The sequence below is a fragment of the Dysidea avara genome, chromosome 2, assembly GCF_963678975.1.
Source record: "Dysidea avara chromosome 2, odDysAvar1.4, whole genome shotgun sequence".
Taxonomy (NCBI): Eukaryota; Metazoa; Porifera; class Demospongiae; order Dictyoceratida; family Dysideidae; genus Dysidea; species Dysidea avara.
The window spans coordinates 6897935-6920605 of record NC_089273.1 but is presented as its reverse complement, the minus strand read 5'-3'; the positions used below and the strand labels follow the sequence as shown (position 1 = coordinate 6920605).

General features: G+C 34.1%; 1 protein-coding gene across 1 annotated transcript in view; it reads right to left on the bottom strand.

The window, feature by feature from the left end:
- LOC136247743 (uncharacterized) overlaps positions 1 to 22671 on the bottom strand; it is a 66752-nt gene that overhangs the window by 28403 nt on the left and 15678 nt on the right. Inside the window, exons 7-20 of the mRNA XM_066039570.1 lie at positions 22193 to 22261; positions 20963 to 21098; positions 20788 to 20910; positions 18668 to 18737; positions 14997 to 15064; positions 13673 to 13777; positions 13543 to 13612; positions 11055 to 11181; positions 9634 to 9725; positions 8227 to 8338; positions 6979 to 7135; positions 6832 to 6913; positions 3946 to 4012; positions 3790 to 3893 (exon numbers count right to left, since the gene is read on the bottom strand). Of these exons, the coding sequence (XP_065895642.1) occupies positions 3790 to 3893; positions 3946 to 4012; positions 6832 to 6913; positions 6979 to 7135; positions 8227 to 8338; positions 9634 to 9725; positions 11055 to 11181; positions 13543 to 13612; positions 13673 to 13777; positions 14997 to 15064; positions 18668 to 18737; positions 20788 to 20910; positions 20963 to 21098; positions 22193 to 22261 (1382 nt within the window). The remainder of the gene's footprint in view (positions 1 to 3789; positions 3894 to 3945; positions 4013 to 6831; positions 6914 to 6978; positions 7136 to 8226; positions 8339 to 9633; positions 9726 to 11054; positions 11182 to 13542; positions 13613 to 13672; positions 13778 to 14996; positions 15065 to 18667; positions 18738 to 20787; positions 20911 to 20962; positions 21099 to 22192; positions 22262 to 22671) is intronic.

Below are 22671 nucleotides of genomic sequence, written 5' to 3'. Positions count from 1 at the left end.
AGAATTCAGCTACAAACAAATCACCCTGTAGAGAGATCAGCTAGAAGAAATTACTTTCTAGAGAGTTCAGCTACAAAGAAACAACCATGTAGAGAGTTCAGCTGCAAACAAATCACCCTGTAGAAAATACAGCCACAAACAAATTTCCCTGTAGAAAGATCAGTTAGAAGAAGTTACCTTTTAGAGAGTTCAGCTACAAAAAAAACCACCCTGCAGAGAGATCAGCTAGAAGAAGTTACCATGTAGATCGTTCAGCTACAAACAAATCACCCTGTAGAGAGATCAGCTAGAAGAAGTTACCTTGTAGAGAGTTCAGCTACAAAGAAACCACCATGTAGAGAGTTCAGCTGCAAAGAAATCACCCTGTAGAAAATTCTGCCAGAAACAAATTGCCCTGTAGAAAGATCAGTTAGAAGAAGTTACCTTTTAGAGAGTTCAGCTACAAAGAAACCATTCTGTAAAGAGCTCAGCTGCAAACAAATCACCTGTACAGAATTCATCTACAAACAAATCACCCTGTAGAGAGATCAGCTAGAAGAAGTTAACTTGTAGAGAGTTCAGCTACAAAGAAACCATCATTTAGAAAGTTCAGCTTCAAACAAATCACCTGTAGAGAGTTCAGTTACAAACAAATCTCCCTGTAGAGAGATCAGCTAGAAGAAGTTACCTTGTAGAGAGTGAAGCTACAAACAAATCACCCTATTGAAAGATCAGCTAGAAGAAGTCAACTTGTAGAAAGTTCAGTTACAAAGAAACCACCATGTAGAGAGTTCAGCTACAAACTAGCCACCTTGTAGAGACATCAGCTAGAAAAGTTACCTTGTAGAGAATTCAGCTACAAAGAAACCATTCTGTAAAGAGCTCAGCTGCAAACAAATCACCTGTACAGAATTCAGCTACAAACAAATCACCCTGTAGAGAGATCAGCTAGAAGAAATTACCTTGTAGATAGTTCAGCTACAAACAAATCACCCTGTAGAAAGATCAGTTAGAAGAAGTTACTTTGTAGAGAGTTCAGCTACAAAGAAACCATTTTGTAAAGAGCTCAGCTGCAAACAAATCACCTGTACAGAATTCAGCTACGAACAAATCAACCTGTAGAGAGATCAGCTAGAAGAAGTTACCTTGTAGATAGTTCAGCTACAAACAAATCTCCCTGTAGAGAGATCAGCTAGAAGAAATTACCTTGTAGAGAGTTCAGCTACAAAGAAACCATTCTGTAAAGAGCTCAGCTGCAAACAAATCACCTGTACAGAATTCAGCTACAAACAAATCACCCTGTAGAGAGATCAGCTAGAAGATATTACCTTGTAGATAGTTCAGCTACAAACAAATCACCCTGTAGAAAGATCAGTTAGAAGAAGTTACCTTGTAGATAGTTCAGCTGCAAACAAATCTCCCTGTAGAGAGATCAGCTAGAAGAAATTGCCTTGTAGAGAGTTCAGCTACAAAGAAACCATAATGTGGAGAGTTCAGCTGCAAAGAAATCACCACTGCCCAAATTTCAAGGCAATAGCTCTTTCCAATCTGAAGTTATCAATTGTCAAAGTTGGCAAATTGGATGTGTGTGGAAGGTCCCTTTTTGCAAATCCGGTCACATATGTATTATATATATAATTTGTACATTTACTGATAAAATATTTAAAGTATATCTACTTCATCTTTACTTCTTCCTGTAGTAAAGAAAAAAAACATAGGTTAAAAAGTCCCAAAGCTGGCCATAGGCCGGCTTTGGGGTATACAAATACAAAAAGAAATGAAATCTAATCCAAAACAGCCAAGCTGTAAAAAAAGTGTGCGGCCCTCAGAAAGGCTATGGTGAAAAAAGATGTGAAATCCAAGGTGGCGGCCAAGAAATGGCTGTGATGGTAGGTTAATGGTAAAAATTTTAATAATGACAATTCAGGTGAATTTTTGTGCCGCTTCACAAAATTTACCTGAATTGTCATTATTAAAATTTTTACCATTAACCTACCATCACAGCCATTTCTTGGCCGCCACCTTGGATTTCACATCTTTTTTCACCATAGCCTTTCTGAGGGCCGCACACTTTTTTTACAGCTTGGCTGTTTTGGATTAGATTTATTATCATCAACATCATTGTAGTCATTTCATGGACGCCACCTTTAATTTCACAGTTTTTTTACCCAGGCTTTTTGAAGGCCGCACCCTTTTCTACAGTATAGCTGTTTTTGCATGGATTTCACTTCTTTTTGTATTTTAAATATATACCCCAAAGCCAACCATAAACTGGCTTTGAGGTTTGCTTTTACTGAAATCATTGTTCTTCTCTACAGATGCAATGGAGATGATATCATGAAGACAAACTAATGCACAAAAATACCTACTGATCTGATGCCAATGCTAATTTATATACCAATATAATTTTGTGGTTGCTTGTTCATAGTTATATAAAATTGTATATGATACCTGTATTTAGTAAATTCCTTCCAAGTTAGGTATGTATACATGATTGTATGTACTATTTGTCTATTAGAATTTTGCAGTGACTGTTCTATTAGAGTGTCTTGCAAAACATGATAAGTTGCAGTTGCTTAATTTTAACAAAGCAAATCCTGCACTTTTTTTTCTAGAATATGATTTCCAGCCTGTTTTCACAAGTTTTATTAGTATAGCATTTATTTTGATGATGACAATTGGCATGAGTAGGTCTTAGTAGCAGTCACTGCTTGAAGGTTCTTAGTTTACTAATTTGTTAAGCTGCTTTACTGTAGTTGTGCCCAGTTATACTGATAGTAAAATGTCAGTAACTTTAAGCATATGGAACATAATTGTTTTACTACGTTTTAAACTATCAGTAAACATCAGTGAATGCAGGTTTACTGAAAAGCTACTAAAATTCCAAACAATTAACTGTTCCATATACTGGGGATATACCACTGTAGTAAACTAAGAAACTTCAAGTAGTGAGTGTACTACCTCGCTGATCTGTATCAAAATGGTTATAATATCGTCTTTGATTTGATGGAATACTAGAGAAGTTGCAATAGTACTGTATTACATGCATACCAATTTTTAAGTTGTTTTCGTAAGCGGTTTACCCTGTAGGTGTGACAACAAGTCAGCCTTATTTAATACAAATAATTGCCTATTGCTCTATGACTATTAATCAGAGTTTCACCAAACTTAGTACATAATTGTACCACAATACATTCTTAAAGAGTACCAAATTTCTAGAACATTGAGGTGTGCTTTTCATTTTATAATGGCTTTTTTGTAAACTATACAAAGGGAATAATCTAAGCCCCCTAAACAAAGAAAAAACTGAATAAATTAAGCCAAATTTTGAAGGCTCATATTTCACGATGACCTTAGGCAACCTTGCTGAAATTTGGTATGTGGAAGTATTGAAGGTGGAGGGAAATTGTATATAGTATAAAAATGATTCCAATTCAAAAAGGGAGCACAGAGCTACGTATGTGTGTGTGAAAATCATGCTTTGTTTCTTCCTGTAAACATACTCACGGTGTGGTGCACCAGCTTTCTTGGCCGCATGACACACTACTGTGTGTCTTGATTACTAGACTTTCTTACATTGTTTAAACATTGTATTAGTTGAATAATTCAACCTAATGCCAATACAATAATAATATTGTTGTTGCTATAATTTAAAAGAAAAACCATTGTCATTAATGTGCCTCCTATTCTGTGGTAAATTACTGATTTGGGAAGCATAAAGTCTTGTATTCTTAATGTTTAAAGTAGCTCCTATACACTGTGTGTATGTCTGAAGTTCTACATTATGTACGTGTGTATTATTCCCCATACCGAGCTATATCAAATTTACGCTTTTCATTGATAGACAAGTTTTGGTGGTATTTCCTTGTTTTGTAGATGTTATATACTGAGACAGCCAAAAAGAAATAGTTGACCTGTATACAGATACACTTTAATATACCAACACATTTCATTACATCAACTCACTATTATAATGGCAATCATTGGAGCAGTAAAGGCCCATATTGCTCCATCATCATCTGATATCCAACATCTAATAGTGATAAAATCTATCATACAGTATTATAGTGCTGCATTGTATAGATCATTAAGGCTTGAACTTTTATGTCCAATAATATCACCAAAATTAAAACCAGCTTTACATTTTCTTTCTGCCAGGTTGGCAGAATTGGTTAGACAAAAGCAAGCCCAAAATTCCTTCATACGTAGCAACCCTATTATTCTTCTAACATGTTTTATGAAATTTCAATTTTACTGTATTTTCTACTATTATTGACTAAATGATCTTATAAGCAGTGGAAACAAGGGGTCCCAGGTGAGACCATGGTACCTCCACTTTTCTTGGACAATACTTGCAAGAAAAGACTGAGTTGCTACAGTTAACCACTCCAATAGAACAGTCACTTTTACATTAGTTTCAAAACTGTAAGTAGCTGCCTAATTCATATGCAAATTGTAATAACATAGTGAAGTCATCTAATATACTTTCTCAGAGCTTCTAAAATATGAACATTTTCTTGGGGCCAAGCCCAGACTCCCATGAATGACATTCATATCTGTTGTATGTTTCAAACTTCACTGTGTAAAATTCATTGTCAAAGTCAGCCCACTCATGCTTTGGCCTGTTCCACTGCCCCTGAACTGAACAACTGATGCCTTCAACCATGCACAACTGGACAATGAGTGATGCTATATATAGGCTTGCAATTGATTTTTTTCACTGTTCATGCCTTTTTTCCAACCACAGCAGCAACAAATTAATGCATGCATCATGGAATACTTAAGTGTCCCATTTTTTCTCCATTACATGTAGGTTTTTTCTTTGTGGTATAATGCATAGTGGCTTCATTGCTAGCTATTACAAACGTCATCTGTAATTTCATTAGTCAGTGGTTTGATTGCAGAGGCACTGTACTGTAAAGCATGTAACACTTAGCTGAAAAATGAAGCAAACTGGCCACAGTAATTAATAACAGGGGCACATGTTTAGGCTAGGCCCCGGCCGAATATGCCAGCATATATATGTCAGTGGTCATAATATTCCAGTGGTCATAATATGCCAGCATTGCTAATTTAAAGCATAATAGGTGACCAAAATCATCAAGTATAATGCCAGCATAATAGGGACGATATTTGAAAAATTAATTAAAATGCGCAGTATTCACACCCGAAAGAAAGCAAATAATCACTGCCAATAGCATTATTAGTGCATTTCATGTTGTAAAACATGCAATGTATCTTATTAAATTGTTTCTTTGTTGGTTATTCACACTTTGCAGAAATAAGATTGAGATACTCTAATAGAACAGTCACTTACTCTAATACAACAGTCAGGAAAGACTGATATACTCTAATAAAACAGCCAACTCCAGAGCATAATCTTGATTTTTAAGAGCATAATTTTGTGCATAATAGACTGAATTTTTGAACAATGCTCAAAAGCATAATAGGTAAAAATTTGCTCAAAAGCATAATAGGTAAAATTTTGGGCATAATAGGCCGGGGCCTAGTTTAGGCACAACTTCTATAGTTGCTGGATTGATTGCAGAAGTACTTATACTAATTTGTAATTTTATTTAGGCTTTACAGCACAAGTGCTGAAGGTCTGTGGGTCACTTGATCCTACAGCCTGTTTAAGTTGTTACACAATGTGTGTTTGAAAAGGTGGAGAAAGGAGAGAAAATCCATGACTGGACCTCAGCAGCCTTGTAATGCTGCATATTTTACAAAAAATCGCTTCAACACTGCTATTAGAGGTCATAGTTTTTCACAGAGAATCGTCAATGATTGGAACACCTTACCCCATGAAATTGTATCTGCATCTAATGTACTGATCTTTAAGACTAAATTAGATGTATTTTTATATGACCGCCAGTTTGATTTTATTTAGATGTATTTGAGATTGGTTTTTATAAGACTTTGTCTTCCTTGTACCAATTAACAAATAATAATATAATGTGGGAAAATAGTGAAAACAAAAGCAGAATGGCCACATTGCTTATCAGTATATGATAGTCAGTTGACACATTCAGTTTTGTATCAATGTGTCTAGCCGATGCTATTTTTTCCCTTTGATCCAGGTTCACCAGTTATAAATCATGTTATTGAAAAGTAAACAAACAAGTATAAGGAAAATCTGAAAATTTACATTTGAGTTGCAGTGAAACAAGGGAGGTCATCTACATACACCTATTAACTGTACTACATGGAATAACTCATAATACTGAGTGATACTAACTCCGTATTTTACTCCGTATTGCTCTCAGTCTTGAGACTATCATTCATTTCTGTCAAATCTACACAGTAACAGACTACTGCTATGAATAGTGTTTTACTTTAGCCTCAGGCTATGTAGGCTGTACTTGAAAAAACATTTGTTACAAGTAAATAAGAAGTCAGTATCAGACAGTATCAGTACAAGAGTTTTGCTGTGCTGGTAGATATTTAATCTGTACTTCAGTTATTGCTACACTATTGACAGGCTGAATATGATTGAAGTAGAAAATGCACTATTATAGCTTCAGGTGATGATGACCTCTCTTGTTTCATTGCCTTTCAAAAGTAAATTTTCCTTACACTTGTTCTACGTATTTGCATAAAACACACACTGACACTTCAATATCATTATGAAGCACAAATAGCTCTCAGCAGATAAAACAAATTAATTTATAGTATGTGAATGGCCAAATTCACATTACCAAAAATTAATGTTTATCAAATTCTAACCACAATTGGCACAGAAATTTGCATTTGAACCCCTTTTACACACAAAATTTCAAGAATTGGATAATTCCTTTTGTGTTAATAATTTTTAATCAATGTAAACTGTATGATGCATCTAGACAAACTTACGCCCATCTTTCATCATCATCGTACAATCCATAAATATTATGTGACACTCCAGCAGATATTACCACTATTGGTATGGGAAGACCTGTGGATAATAAATGAGTAGTGGCTAGAACACTACAAGCGCAATTAGCATGAACTCATTCTTACCCCAACCAACTATTAAATAGAACAACAGTTTTTGAAACAATCCATTGTAGAATGGTGCCACAAACATTGCAAAGACCATTATTCCTTCACACAGTGACCAAGAAAATACAGCCAGGAATAAGTATTGTAATAGAGATGTGATAAATATACAGCCAGGCTAGAAGAATAAAGAAAAAGCCACACTTGATATATACAATATATAGCAGTAATACTTGCTGTACTAAAGTACTAAAATAGAAAACCAATAATAAACTATGTATGTACAGACCCTATTTCAAAATTAGGAAAATTTGGGTATTAAACAGTTGTATTGGCTATAAATGTGTTGTTGGTAAGGGAATTTAAAGTTGTCCTTTTTGGAGAGATAGCTATACAGGTACGTAGTTGCTAAGACATGTTATATATGTGACCGGGCTTGCAAAAAAAAGGGCATATGGGCACAAGCTACACCCCACCACATAATATCTTGTATCACAGTACCGGGATAGAATATTTTCCTTCTGTACCTTGTAGCCAACTAAATGTTTAATAAGTGCTGAAAATTTCATATCCAAGTAATAATCGAATACGAAATTATGATATTATATCAAAGTTTGAATAATTAGGCAATTTTTATGTGCCCACATGCCCTATTTTCACAGGCCCGGTCACATATAATTTTTTAAAATAAACTTTAGTACTATATTCTTTAATTCTGCATAGCATGCACCCTATGCTTGCATACTATTCTACAATTATTTACATGTACAATACACTCAATACTAAGATTAATACGCTACCCATTAGGGATCAGGATCAACTCTATTTTTCCTATTCTTTAACACCTCTTTCCTACATATTATGCTAACTGTTTTTCCAGAGGCATTCTACCATACTCAAAATTTATTAACAGAAACCACATGCAAGTCTTTATGTGAATAATGCTTTTGCAGTGACTGTTCTATTAGAGTAAATGCAGCTAATGACTACTCTGTTAGAATATTGTAATCTTTTATAATGCAAAATTCTGAAGGAGGGACAGAATGACACACGACTTGGCCCTTTTATTGGATAATCAACTTAATTTGATGTGATATTACTGTATCGTATTTGCTTGCAATTTTGTGAAACACACATAAGTCTATATAAAGTTTTGCTTGAGTTTTTACTAGTATGCCAGAATTTCACTCCTTGGTTTTGTCTTCTTGTTACTCTGAGAAAAATTGATGCATCCCTACTACTCATGAACACACATACAGAATCACTTACTCTATTGTTTGTGGCAGTTTCCACTCCACTTACAAATGTAATTAATGCAAGCAGGAGAGCAACTGAGAGGTTTAGATGTACCAAATGCTGTTTTCCATTAAATGCTCTTTTTCTAAACACAAATGTATATGTAACAAAAGACAAAAATACTACTTACAGGTATTTATTAAGACAATACTGTGAGGCAGGAGTGAAGTTTGGAGTAATGTGGTGCCTTTTATAACCATTATATTAATGATATTAACCTTTAGTTGTATTTTTAGGCAAACTATTCAATTTATAAACTTAGTGTAAATCTACAGTGTACTTGCAGATACTAGACATTTAACTCTAATTTGTCAATCCTGACATTTAAAATGATTGTATAACTCTTTCACCCTGAATGCTACTATAGTGGCTTTAGTATTTTTTAAAAATGATACTTATTTTATGTAAACTATGCATATTGGCATATAGCACATGGGCTCCTGTTAATCTGTGTATGGACCACCTATTCCTCTGTGGTTAGCATTAAGATACTCACAATGAATAGATCTACAATTTCATAACTTTTACTAATCCCTTTTATTTCTTCTGTCCTTTTTGACAGGTAGTATCATTGTAAGTATTGTCTTAGATACAACCAAAATTTCTTTCCCAGATTCAATTATTAAGAAAATGGTTGTTAACTGCAGAGTAATGTGGTCCAGACTGTTTACTCATAGGATATTCCATTTAGGAAATATATGTCTCTGAACACATGAGTGTTGTGAGAGCCACTATAGTGGTGTTCGCATTTAGTAAAACACTTTTTATTAACTTCAGGGCCAAAAGGTTAATTAATTAAGTAATTAATTAATTAACAGCAAATCTAGTGCTGTTTACGTTTATACAAATAGATAATTATTTAAATTTGAGCGCACTTAAAATCTATTGCAGCATTGCCTCAGAAGTGAGTCAGAACATTGCAGTTCAGAACAAAATAGCTATCCCCATGTAGAAACGAATGGCATGTGTTGTATCACACCATCTTTGCCAAAACAATATGCAATGGTCACACAACATTCATTAGGGTGCAATACAGGTTACTGATGTTATAATCAATTACATGTATTAATGCATTATTGCGCATACACAACCTTTAGACTCTATTAAGACTGTTTTGGGTGAGTAAAATAAATCTCATATACTCCACCTTGTTTTCTATTATACTATGCCTGGCCGTGTAATATAAAATAGAACCTAACACAGTTTTACAGGCACAATGTGGAGTCTATGGAGTTTATAAAACCCCACACCCTTAGTAGTACCCTAGCTTCGCTCATGCACTACAGATTTGGGCCTTCTGGTTTATAAATTTCATAGACTCCACATTGTGCCCGTATAACTATTATTTATAATTATAAGTTTGTATACAGTACCACTCACCTCAGTGCTATTATAATAATGATGGTCACTATTAGACACACAATAGATATACCACATCCAATATAGCTGACTATACGAAGTGATAGGGATCCCTAGGAAACACACAGCATTATTAATACATCTATATGCTGTATACAGTGTATAATTATATAATACATCTGCATGCACAGTAGAACATACATACACCATAAAGTTTTACTACTGCAATCACTGAAATGCAACAATGAGAAAATAGCATATTATTAGACAAACAAAATTACTACCAGACACATGACAGTGCGTCTTCTCTACATTAAAGGTAAAGCAATGTTCAGTGTGCCACTCTGTGCATAATTTAAGTTATTCATTTACATTTCTACAGTGTATGGGATTTATGTCTTTTTTATTTATTTATTTATTAATGCTTTACAGCACAAGTGCTGAAGGTCTGTAGGACACCTGGTCCTACAGCCTGCTCAAAGACTTTAGCTACTTAAGGTGTGTTTGAAAAGTTGGAGAAAGGAGAAAAAATCCATGACTGGACCTAGGTAGCCTCGAACCTACAGCCATCCAATTTACGCTCGAACGCTTACAGGAGTCTACCAGGTGGTCAGGATGTTTTCTCCTTGTTATTTTCATGTAATTATATCCATAAGAATTCTAGAGAATAACTCATTATCTCTAAGTACCCCAAGTAGAACCAAATGGACACTAGTTTGAAATGCTGAAGAAAATGGGCAGCTAAGTGGTTAGATTGTTGATGGTACATACAAACTCAAGCCTTCATTATGAATAGGTGCTGCTGTTATAAAGGTTAATGCACTTCCATTAAAGTGACGATTTTTTTATGAGTTTAACAAACTAATGTTTAAGTACAGTTTGCAATTACCAACAAATAAATGACTTTCTATAGCCAAACAATTTAAGTCCAATAACTTGCAAGCATGCAATCAGTTCACTTTGCTAATACCATACCTGTTTCACTGCCCATACAAAGTCTCAATAGTAGCAGTGAAATTTATCCTGTATTTCACTGGTAGCAGTGAAAAAGTTGTAATTGCAATTTCATTGGCTAGAATTTATGTTAACAATGTAGCGCCAATTAGTGTTGATGCGTGTTTAGTACATAGTAACAAATTACGTACATGGAAACACTAATGCACAGCATGCGTATATGCAGTGAGTATGGTATTAACTGGGAATAGCATGGGTAGCAGTGAAATGTGGGATAAATACCACGAATGTTGTATTGGAAATGGTAAATTTCACTCGGCTTCGCCTCATGAAATTTATCCCCATTTCCAATACAACATTCGTGGTATTTATCCCAAATTTCACTGCTACCCATGCTATTACTAGTACAAATGACGCACAATTAACATAAAGTTCTGGACATTTATAAACTTTTAGTAAAATATCTGTACAAACAGCCAGGAACTTACTTCACTACCTCCACTACTAACAAGTACAGCAAAACTGGTTAGATGAGTAGTATTACACAATACAGGTAGACCTGGACTACTATCCTGTATGATACCATCAGTAGACCATCCTCCCACTGTTTTACCACTACAATAGAGCAAGAAATATAATCAACATAGCATTTAAATGCAGTATTCTTGATATTACAGCAATTTAAAATAAGCTGCTAAAAACTTTTATGTCAATGTACCATGATACCAGCTAACTTCAAAGGCAAATTTCAGGGTAAATATCTTGTAACTCCTAGCTATCCTTGGTAGATATTTATGACTGGTTATGGTACATTTTACTTGTACCATGGCCTTGATTTGGGAGCAGTGCCACTAGCTTCTTTAATAAAAACTCAACCTGATTATGGGAGTTTATTACTGCTCATGCGATGAAAGCCATATGTCTGATTCTGCATCTTAAAACACTCAGACAGAAGCAATTTGTTACTCTTGCCATCCTTTCAGTTGAGAACTACTGTAATGCTATATCATATTCACAAGCAGTTCACAGCATTTTAAGATCAAGACACATGGTAGTGTGTCATGCGGCCAAGGAAGCAGGCATGGCACACCGTGAGTATATTTAGAGATAGCAAAACACAATATTCACGTGTATGTAGCTCTGTGCTCCCTCCTTAAATTGGAATAGCTTTTATACAGCAAATTCCCTCCACCTTCAGCACCCCACATATCAAATTTGAGCAAGATTTCCTAACATGATCATGAAATATGAGCCTTCAAAATTCAGCTTAATTTCTTCATTTTTCTCTTTTGTTAGGGGGTTTGGGCGACTTAGATTATTCTTTTCGCACACTTATAAAACTATAGTAAAATGTAAATGTGTTGTTCAATTTTCTTTAGCGTTGGTACACTTTAAGAACATATTGCAATAAAATCACATACCAAGTTTGGTGTAAATCTGATTAATAGTCATAGAGCTATGGATGATTATTTACATTAAATAGGCCAACTTGTTGTCATGCCTACAGGGTAAATTGCTTATGGGAATAACTTGAAAATCAGTATGCATATATTTCAACCATCATAGCTCAAACCATTTGTGGTTGAAAATAAATCACATTGATAACTATGTATAGAGTTACAAAACAAAAACCAAACAACTGTAAATCATGGGGTCAAAATACTCTAATAGAACATTCAACATGGAGTTTAAAATGTGCATGAAAATGTACCAGCATTTGAACCAGGGACCTCCATAATGAACACCCAAATCTTTAACCACTGTGCCGCTGTAATCATGAATGTTCATCTCACTTAATTTCTACTTTATTAATGCAAATTCTAGCTAAAATCTAGTATGTATATACTCAATAGTAATTTTCATAGATGTATATCAATGGAAAATCTAGAACACTCTATGTGTGTTCTGTTAGAAATCCTCAAAAAAATGTGCACTCTATTACAGTATTACAAAAGTAATCAAACAAACTCTGCAATGCACCACTGTAACTTCCCTAGTATTCATCCAAATTCATCAAATTAAAGCTGATAGTATAGTCATTTTGGTACAGATTGGCAGGGTAGATCACTACTATTAAGACCTACTCGCGCCAATCGTCATCATCACAATCATCATAATAAGTGCTATGCAAGTAAAACTTGTGACAACAAGCTGTAAATTGTATTGTAACATAAAAGGGGTAGGATTTACTTTGTTAAAAATAAGCAACTGCAATTAACCATGTTTTGCATGAAAAATTGGGATATTCTAATAGAACAGTTACTACAAAATCCTAGTAGACAAATAATTATTTTGTATACCTAACTTGAAGGAACTATACCAAATACAGGCACTATAATACAATTTATATAACCATGAACAAGCAAGCAGGAAATTATAGAGCAATTATCAGTATTATAGCTGTAACATAGATCCTTTGGCTTTGGTATATCGGATCAGTAGGTATATTTCTGTATTGGCAGTATACTAGTTTGTCTTATATCATCATCATTGCATCTCTAGATAAGAAGAACAATGATTTGTGCAAAAACAAACCTCAAAGCCAGTTTATGGTTGGCTTTGTGGTATATACGTATTTTAAAGTATAAGAAGAAGTGAAATCCATGCAAAATAGACAAGCTGTATAAAAGGGTGCAGCCTTCCAAAATCCTGGGTGAAAAAGTTGTGAAATCAAAGGTGGTGGCCACGAAATGGCTGCAATGATGTTGATGATAATAAATTTGAATAATGCACAAGAGCCATTAGTAAAATTTATTATCATTAAGGCCATTGCAGCAATTTCGTGGCCACCACCTTTGATTTCACAACTTTTTCACCCAGGCCCCACCCATTCTATACAACTTGGCTGTTTTTTGCAAGAATAACTACTTTACAGTGAAGCTTGCCTCTCTAGATGTTTAGTAAAATGTTGTAAACAGTCTGTAAACAATGCGGTGGGTTTATAATACTTGTAAAATTAAGTTTTCTAGGACTTGCCCATTCATGTTAATAAATGTAGTCACAACATTAGTTTCTGCTGACCCATAATCAAATTTTACCTGTTGGTCTATGTAATAAATTTAGTTGTTAGTTTCATATATATTGTCTTGGGTGATTAGTTGCCCACCATGGGCTATTGGCTTGTAATTGGCATGGTACATATCAGTTGTATCACATGCTCTCATGATTTTCCTGATATGTACACCCATGTCCTTCATATGTGTGACTGGGCCTGCAAAAATAAGGCATGAGGACATTTCATAAAAATTGCCAACTTTTTCAAACTTTGATGTTTCATAACCTTGCATTCCATTATTGCTTGGCCATGAACATTTTAACACTAATTACAAATTTAGTTGGCTTTAAAATACAAGTTACAGAATTAAAATAGTTTATCTGAGAACTGAGATATGAGATGTTATGTGGTGGGGTGTAGTTTGTGCCTACATGCCCTATTTTTGTAGGCTCGTCACATAAATTATATTATACAAATAACTTTGGTTCATGATACAACTATTACTTGCTGTATGCTATGGCCAGGCAGTGTTGAGTTTTTAGTTGCATGGCTTTGTAATACAACTTTATACAAGTCACTACAATGTATCATATCCAGTTCTGTCATAGATATTAGAGCCTACAAATGTGACCGGGCCTGCAAAAATAGAGCATGTGGGCACAAACTACATTATTATTATTATTGTATAATGTACAAACCTCAATCACGAGTATAATGTACATGATTAGTTAACAAACTAAATGTTTTTCAATAAACTTAGTTACATGTAAGTAACTATAATAGTAAAGATTTAAAAGTATCGACATTATCAGTTTCCACGAGGTGATCAGGTAGGTGATTCCATAGACTAATTGCTCTAGGGATATATCCTGTCACACAATGAGTCATATCTCAGTACTGGAATAGAATATCTGCAATCTGAGTCATACGTGCTGAATATTTCATGGCCATAGCTTACTGTTATCAAATGTTATGAGCCATGAAAGGTTGAAAAATTGAGCAACTTTCATGTGCCCACACTGCTTGAAGTTTCTTAGCTTAGTAGAGTGGTATATCCTCAGTATATGGAACAGTTAATTGTTTTGTTATTTTAGTAGTTTTTCAGTAAACCTGCATTCATTGATGTTTTACTGAGAGTTTAAAACTTAGTAAAACAATTATGTTCCATATACTTAAAGTTACTGATATTTTAGTATCAGTATAACTGGATACAACTACAGTAAAGCAGTTAACAAATTAGTAAACTAAGAACCTTCAAGCAGTGCCACATGCCCTATTTTTGCAGGCCCGGTCACAAATATCTATGGCTCTATGGTATGACCCGATGTGTAGTTTGTGTCCACATGCCCATTTTACAGGCTCAGACATATGTAAATGCATTAGAATATACTTACATTTAAATCAGTGAATAGTGAATATTGCATTGTTAACTTACTTGACAGTTCGAAGGTTGTAATCCCAAAATGCACATTGAAAACTGGTGAATGTACTGCTATTGAGAAACTAAAAATTAAAAATTAATATAGCCATTAATTATGTAATATTTGTAAGTCACATTTCTAAAAACAATGTTATTAGTGTATACTGTACATAGTATTACACAGTTTGTTGTCACAATCGTACATTATCAAATCTCAACAATACAGTACTGTTGGGTGGTAGTTCTATCATTTCATTTGAGATCTGACTGGATAAGATCATACTAGTAGCAAAAGTGTTGCTGTTGCTAGATAAAAGATCAACCAAGCATATTTTTATTTTATACATGTTACTATAAACTAGTCTAAATGCAATATTGCATTTTAATACTGCAATTGGTATAGTATATATCATTCACAATAATGGAAACTTACTGTAATATTGATTAGAATTCCTGCAAGAAGCCTTTTTTCAGGAGTAATTTAAGGGCTTGACTTTACATGCATAACAAGTGCTTTTTAAAGCTACTAATGTTCAGACATTTAATATTAATGCTTAAGTATTACTAAATATTTTTCGTACCTCTATTATACATAGTAATCATTACAAATGGCATTACCGCTGAGTTGTATTGTTCAACACAACCAGGAGTAGCCAGATTTACTGGCTTCTAGTGATTAATCAATTTTTAAAACACCACTATTGGCTGATCTAGGAATATGCTTAAAATTTTGTCCAAAATTCTTTTAGGAATCCCCCAAATTTTCACCTATTATACTCTTCAGTATTTTGCATTATGCTCCTACTGTAGGTTAACAACATTTCTTACAATAATCTAGGAACATTTAATCATTGAATGCTCTATTAAAATATTTTTACTAAAAAATTACTGTTCTATTAGAGTGTATCAATCTAAGGAGTCAAGTACAATGTTCTAGTTTTATGCTGCCATAACACTCCAGCCTATTATGCATTTTATTGTGCTGGCATATTTGATGCAGGTGTATCTAGGATTGATTTCTGAATATTTAGTATACAATAAGGGATAAAAATTAAACTTCAACAAGTTTGATACTGAAGTATGATTGGCCAAATATGTGGTCTCTAAATCCCATAGTTCCATGCTCATGTTCTATAGACTTGCTGTAGATGATCCAAACCACAAGTGATCCAACCAGACCAATTACAGTAACTCAAACAGTCCAGCCAGACCATAATATAACATTGCTGCAATTGGTACCCTTTATTACCTTACCCACTTGCACGATAAAAAGCTATACAATGGTGCAGATTCTCAAGTGGTATCTACCTATAAACACTCTTACAGGGTACAGACTCCAAGCGTAAGTCAATTGGTATAATATATATGATATGGCAAACATTCAAGAATACTATATCAATTCAAGTTAAAAGAATTCTTTATAATATAAACATTGTTCTCCTTTGTAGTGGCCCAATCTAATCAAAGGGGCAGAGTCGATAGCCATACTAGTGTTGAAGCCATAATTATAAGTATGACAATTTGCATGATTTTAGTTATGCAATAATTACTCAGAGACTGTTTTTGGGTAGTGAACAATGATTTACACTTGCTATTAACTACATATGTACTTGGAATTATTTTATTATGGAATTATGTGGTTACTGCATGTATTTAAACCAGGTGGTAGATTGTAATAGCCTCAATGCTCAAGGTAAGGAATTTAACTATGAAAACAGCAGCAATAGCCTCATTGTAGGACATAAATTAACTGAACAGGCTTGTTTAAGTTCTTATCAGTGATTCAATCATGACAACATTACAAGTTTGTACCAGCTACAGTAATAGGGTCTGGCTGAAGTGAATGTTTGCAATTTGTACAGGGTGAAACTTTACAGAATAAATTGTTTCTACTATGTATCAATAATGATGTGAACTGCAGTGGAGACAACTTACAAGTATGCAGGAATCTTTTATGCTTTTTGAGCTTCCAGCTATTTTTTCTGGCAATTCTTTTTAAATTTGCATGTACCTATTATTCTCAAAATTATTCCTGGAATTTGTGCAAAAACAAGCATAGTAAGATTTTTTTTGCAAATGTGGCTGCTACATTAGAATTATGCACAGGGAGTTGACTGCTCTATTAAAGTAAGTGACTGCTCTATTAGAGTATATCAATGTTTTCAATCATTCTTATGCTTGCACTGTTTTAGTGTTTATGCAAAAAAAAGATTATATATTGCACAAATTATTCCTAGAACTCAACCAATTATTCTGCCTATTCTTTTGACTACCTATCATTCCTTAAATTATTCCGACATAATAAATGTGTCCCTAGCTACTTACAAGTAAAACAGCACCAAATAATATTATTATCCTCATTTTGTTTACAGTTTTCACTACAAATTCAGTATTATGCAATAAAACACAACAATTTATTATGTCATGAATATGTTTAATGGGATGTAAAATTAGCACGTTAACATTTCTAATGACATCACTTTCAACAAGTCCAGTACTACTGTTAGCATCAAGCACAAAATACTCAATGTGTGCTAATTCAAATTATGGAATGGTCTCCCAATATTCAGACTATGTCATGCATAGTATGTTTTGAAGTTTCTCATTACTGAGGTAATTAAAATTCAATAGATAACAGCAAGTGGGTAGCTATCTAAACCAATTAGATATTATTTATTTTGATGAAATTATTTTTATCAGCCCTGATGAATTGATGTTGATGACATTATATGACATCATCCACTTTAAAGGCATTAATTTGGGTCTGCTTAGTTTTAAATTTATTAATTTTTCTTCCATTTAATAATTATACAGAACATTAGAATAGCCATGTCTAGTATGGTTAATACCATTATATTTAGTGACAAATCACTTCCACTATTGCAATTGTCCCATCACCTCCACTTGAACACCTCAATATTGCTTATCATTTTTAATGCATAACTTATGCTTTAATGTATAAATGTGTGATTGTGAATATTATGTCATTGTATTAATATAATTATATTGTTAGCTAGAAGTGTACCGATATGGGTTTTTGGCATGTACCAATATCCGATATTGATGCCACCAAAAGAAGCCGATAACCGATACTCGATCCGATATTTGCATTATAGTTAAAAGTGTACATTTACCTACCTTACAACAACATGTGCATGTATTCATTGCTATACTCTGCCTGTGATGGTATACAGCTTGGGTTTCTATTGTGCAATCCAGACAATTAGGCACCCACAAACATTTTTATGTATACTCCCATGAAGCTTTATACGGATATTTCTACATCACTCCACATTCTAATGGCTTGTGAGAAAGCTGGTACAGCAAGCTTCCTTGATTATCCCGTGACCCTTTTTTATTACAAGGTACTCTATAACTGCTTCATTTGTAAAAACTGTAATAAGCTTTGCAGTAACAGACACTAGAATCGTGTGTATTTATATGGCTTCTCGTGGCGTAGTGCTTGTTTCAGAGTGAACAATAAGCCACTGGCACTAAAGAGCCACATGAATAACGTAGAAAATGCACAATCAGTTTATGTACAAACTATTGTCCTGTATAAATATCGGTAGCAATATTGGTCCTCCTGCTGTTCTGTACCGATACCGATATTGGTAAAAATTACTATATTGGTGGCCGATATTATAGCCGATCCGATTATCGGTACACCTATATTGTTAGCTCACCTCAGTGATTCATCCACAAGATAACGCTGTAGGTTATTGGCAACAAAACTTACAACTGGTTCAATATCACCTATAATGAAAATGGGTAACATACGGTATTATACTACAGTAGGTTCCCCTATACAGGCCAACAAAACAAAGCAATATCTTCAACATGCTCTCAGAACAACATAGTGCTCCCAACCAAAAAAAATGTGATGAAAAAATCTTTTCAAAAGAATTGCAGCCTAATATATCTAACATCAAATCTAGCAGTAGAAGAAACACCAGTGGATATTGATTGTTTTATGCAATGAAATCATACAGAAGTGTTCAGTTTTGTATTGACACTTTCCTTATAGAAGCCACAAACTTTGAAGTGCTTATGCTATGTGTAACCCTTAGCTAGCAAAATATCTGCAGAAAACACCAAGTTTTGAGACCACAGACCTTGGAAAATTATTGCATGGGATAGCTTGACTGTAGACTGCAAATAGCTGGATTAATACTAAGATGTGCTAATAAATTAGGCCTAATACAACAGTCAAGGTACTTACGTATAATCTGTCTCAGCATACATGCAGTGCTATAGGATTTTTTAATGAATAAACTACCTGAAAAACATGGACCAAAGTGATTCAAGTGAAGCAAAGGTGATTATTACATCATTCCTGAGGAGTGCTTTTCCACTAAAAAATCCTAGAAATGCATGTGTTAGTTATTGACAACTGCCTGTGTGTAACTGGAGAAACCCACAAAGTGTGTGATTTGTTTGTGGCTACAGTAGATGTCTTACTAAGCAAGACATCTGTGTACAGGTCTCTTGCCAGAATAAAACCCTGCATATTTCAAACCATTCTCCAGATGCCTAAACACAACAGTTGCGACTCACCTGTATTCACTATATACCAGCTATAATAAAAGAGTAACTAAAACACATTAATTTTAAAATGAAATAACAGACCTTTGTGCTAAAGATTAGTGACATATGGTTGCTTTGCATAGCAGACAATTCATATTGAATGAATAATAATTTCAAACAAAAGAGGATTTGTTTCATATAAATGGATGATATACAATCATATCTCTTGCGTTTTAGTGCAATAGTTCTTAATGCAATTTTAAATTAATAATTTATACACTTAATAATTTTTAACAACTGAACTCTTCCAAAGCATCTAAGAAGTAGCTACAATGAAACCTTAGACCCTTTTGGACCACTTGGTGTTTAGATACATGGCATCTTTAACTCTTCAGTTACGTACAGTGTATGTGTCTTAAAGCAAAGTCAAGATTTTTCAAATTCAGATAGGCCTGAGTCAAATATACTCAAAATTTCGTCCAAAATGCTTTCAGGAATTTCCCAAAATGTTCACCCATTATGCTCTTTCGGTGGTCCTATTATGCTTGCATTATGCTCCTAAGCTAGTAACATTTGTGACAATTATCATGGAACATTTTAATCAGTTAATGCTCTATTAGAGTATTTCACTACAAAATGACTGTTCTATTAGAGAGCATTGATCAAAGGAGGTATGTACAATGCATTTGAGTACTCTATTGCAGTTTGCACTGATTGCTCTATTAGGGAGTATCAATCTATTTTCATGGAATTAATCTCCATAGTTTGAAATATCCACCTAATATGCCAGCATTATGCTGGCATAGCACTCCAGCGTATTATGCTTTTTATTATGCTAAGTCATGCTTTCTGCTCCATTCCACAAATGTGATTGGATTTGTAAATAGGACTGTTCCACACACATCTGGTATTAAGGCCTGCATCAAATATGCTTTAAAGTACTTTACCACTTACCTGAATAGAACAATCATTCAACATTGTAACAAAACCATTATTATAGCATTTGGTTAACCAGTATAAATTCTGTAATAAATAGGCTCTGGGAAAGGTAGCCAGTGACGTAAGAAAACTAGAGTTGGTCAGAGATAATCACAGCATAACTCAATCTATCAGCCTAAAGTAGTCAGCCCTGTTGAAAAAAGTTGGGCCTTAGTATCCAAGGCTGGCTTTAGCACTGTGCATATCCATCAATGAAATTATACTATGGGGAAGTTCCACTAGATTATAATACACAATTTGCATTTTGTCAGTGAAACAGTATTCATTTATTTTACCAAACCTTCCACACTTCTTTGCTGTATGATGGCATCAGATGGTATAGTGACTTGTGTATCACTAGCTAGTGGAAACACTATATCATTTATCAACTCTGTTTCTACTGGTGGTAACCGAGCATTGAGAACTACATGTGAAATGGAAGCAGTCACACATAAACAGTATGATATACCACATACCAATATTGTCTCTTTCTATTGTTATGTTAGTTTGGTTGGTGATGTTAACAGAGACGGCAGCAATCAGGAAATCACCAACTGCTGCAGATAAGCTTTCGATGTTCTGTAGTAAATCTTCGCCAACTGGTAATTTCATCTAACACAAAACAAAACAATAAAACTTTTCACAGTGGTTCCGATCCATTGCACACATAAATTATAGCACTGGAAACAATATGTAGCATTGATGTTTACTGTATAAAATACTCTCAATGGCTTGAAACGTTGCTACAGCATATATTAGTAGTAGCAAATCCAGAAGGAGGTAGGGAAGAGGGGGACATGTGCCTCCTCCTCCATCCAAATAAAAATGAAGGACTGAGATACTCTAATAGAACAGTCTCAGCGTACCCTATGTGGAGGGTCATGTTCCAAACTTTTAGTTTCTATATTAACCACCAAAGTAGCTTCAGTAAATGTCCTATCATGTAAGTGCCAAGCATGAAATTTAATTGAAGAGATGGATTTATACAACAATAAGGTATAATACAATTCAGCAATGTTCAAGCAGAGCAACAAAGTCATGTTTGAAAGTGTGCACAAAGTTATATAAAATAAAAAACTTTGCCAGCAACTGGATTTGAACTCACTACCTTAACTGCTTGCAATACCATAGGTGAACATATTAAAGGTTTCAAGTACATCTTAAACTGTTACACACTTGACAGGAGCATGCCCAGAGGGGTTTCCAGGGATTTCAGGAAACCCCTTTGTATTTTATGCACTATACTTTAAGCATTAAGAAATGGATGCTTCAGGTTTCCAGAATCTGGAATCTATCATGGAAAAAGACACGTTTTAAACTTTAAATAATAGTTTTTCACATAATAGCATTGTTCTGAATTATGATTTGGTGAAAAGATCAAGATACTCTAATAAGAAAACTAAATCTAAATGTCAAGCAGTGTAAAGGAACATTTCCAACATGCTGGAAAGGAATTAAAATTCAGTACTTTAAACTTTTACAGAATGAAGTCCAATATAAACTACTCTAGTATAACAGTCACTTAACTTTTAGTGGAAACCCCTTTTCAAAATTCCTATGTACACCCCTGCTTGATATAATTTGTTTTACAAAGAAAAAGAAACTTAAAATGAATAATACAATGTGTATACATTTTAAAGCACCAAATCAACACCATTCACTGCTACGGCACATAATTGATTAATTTTGAACATGTACAGACATACATTTCCAGCCATTTCATATGATACTGCATTTGAATCATCCAGTAAGTTGTCAACGGTTGATGAAACATTCTAAAATATTCACACAGCAAGTAAACAGACAATGATATATCAACTGTTTGTTTGAACAAATAGAAACTGAATAATATCACCTTCAGTTAGGTATTCATTGCCTATTATATTACAAGTAGAAGGAATTTTAAGCTCACTTAGGAATCTAGACATAAAAGAATTGAAGTATGGGAGGATGCAGATATACTAGTGGACCATTTAATCTCTAATTCAGTTTTGTGATTAAATGTCCACTTCACTTTTTCAGTAGTTGATAGTTTGGGGCATGAATTCAGATGAATAATGCCATTCTTTCTTGTTCATGCATATGGTATGCCAGTCATGATTACAAAACAAAAAAAAGTAGAGAAATTTTAAGGTATAAAAAAAGCTGCAAAACAAGGGAGATCATCTACACCTGCAGATACTGC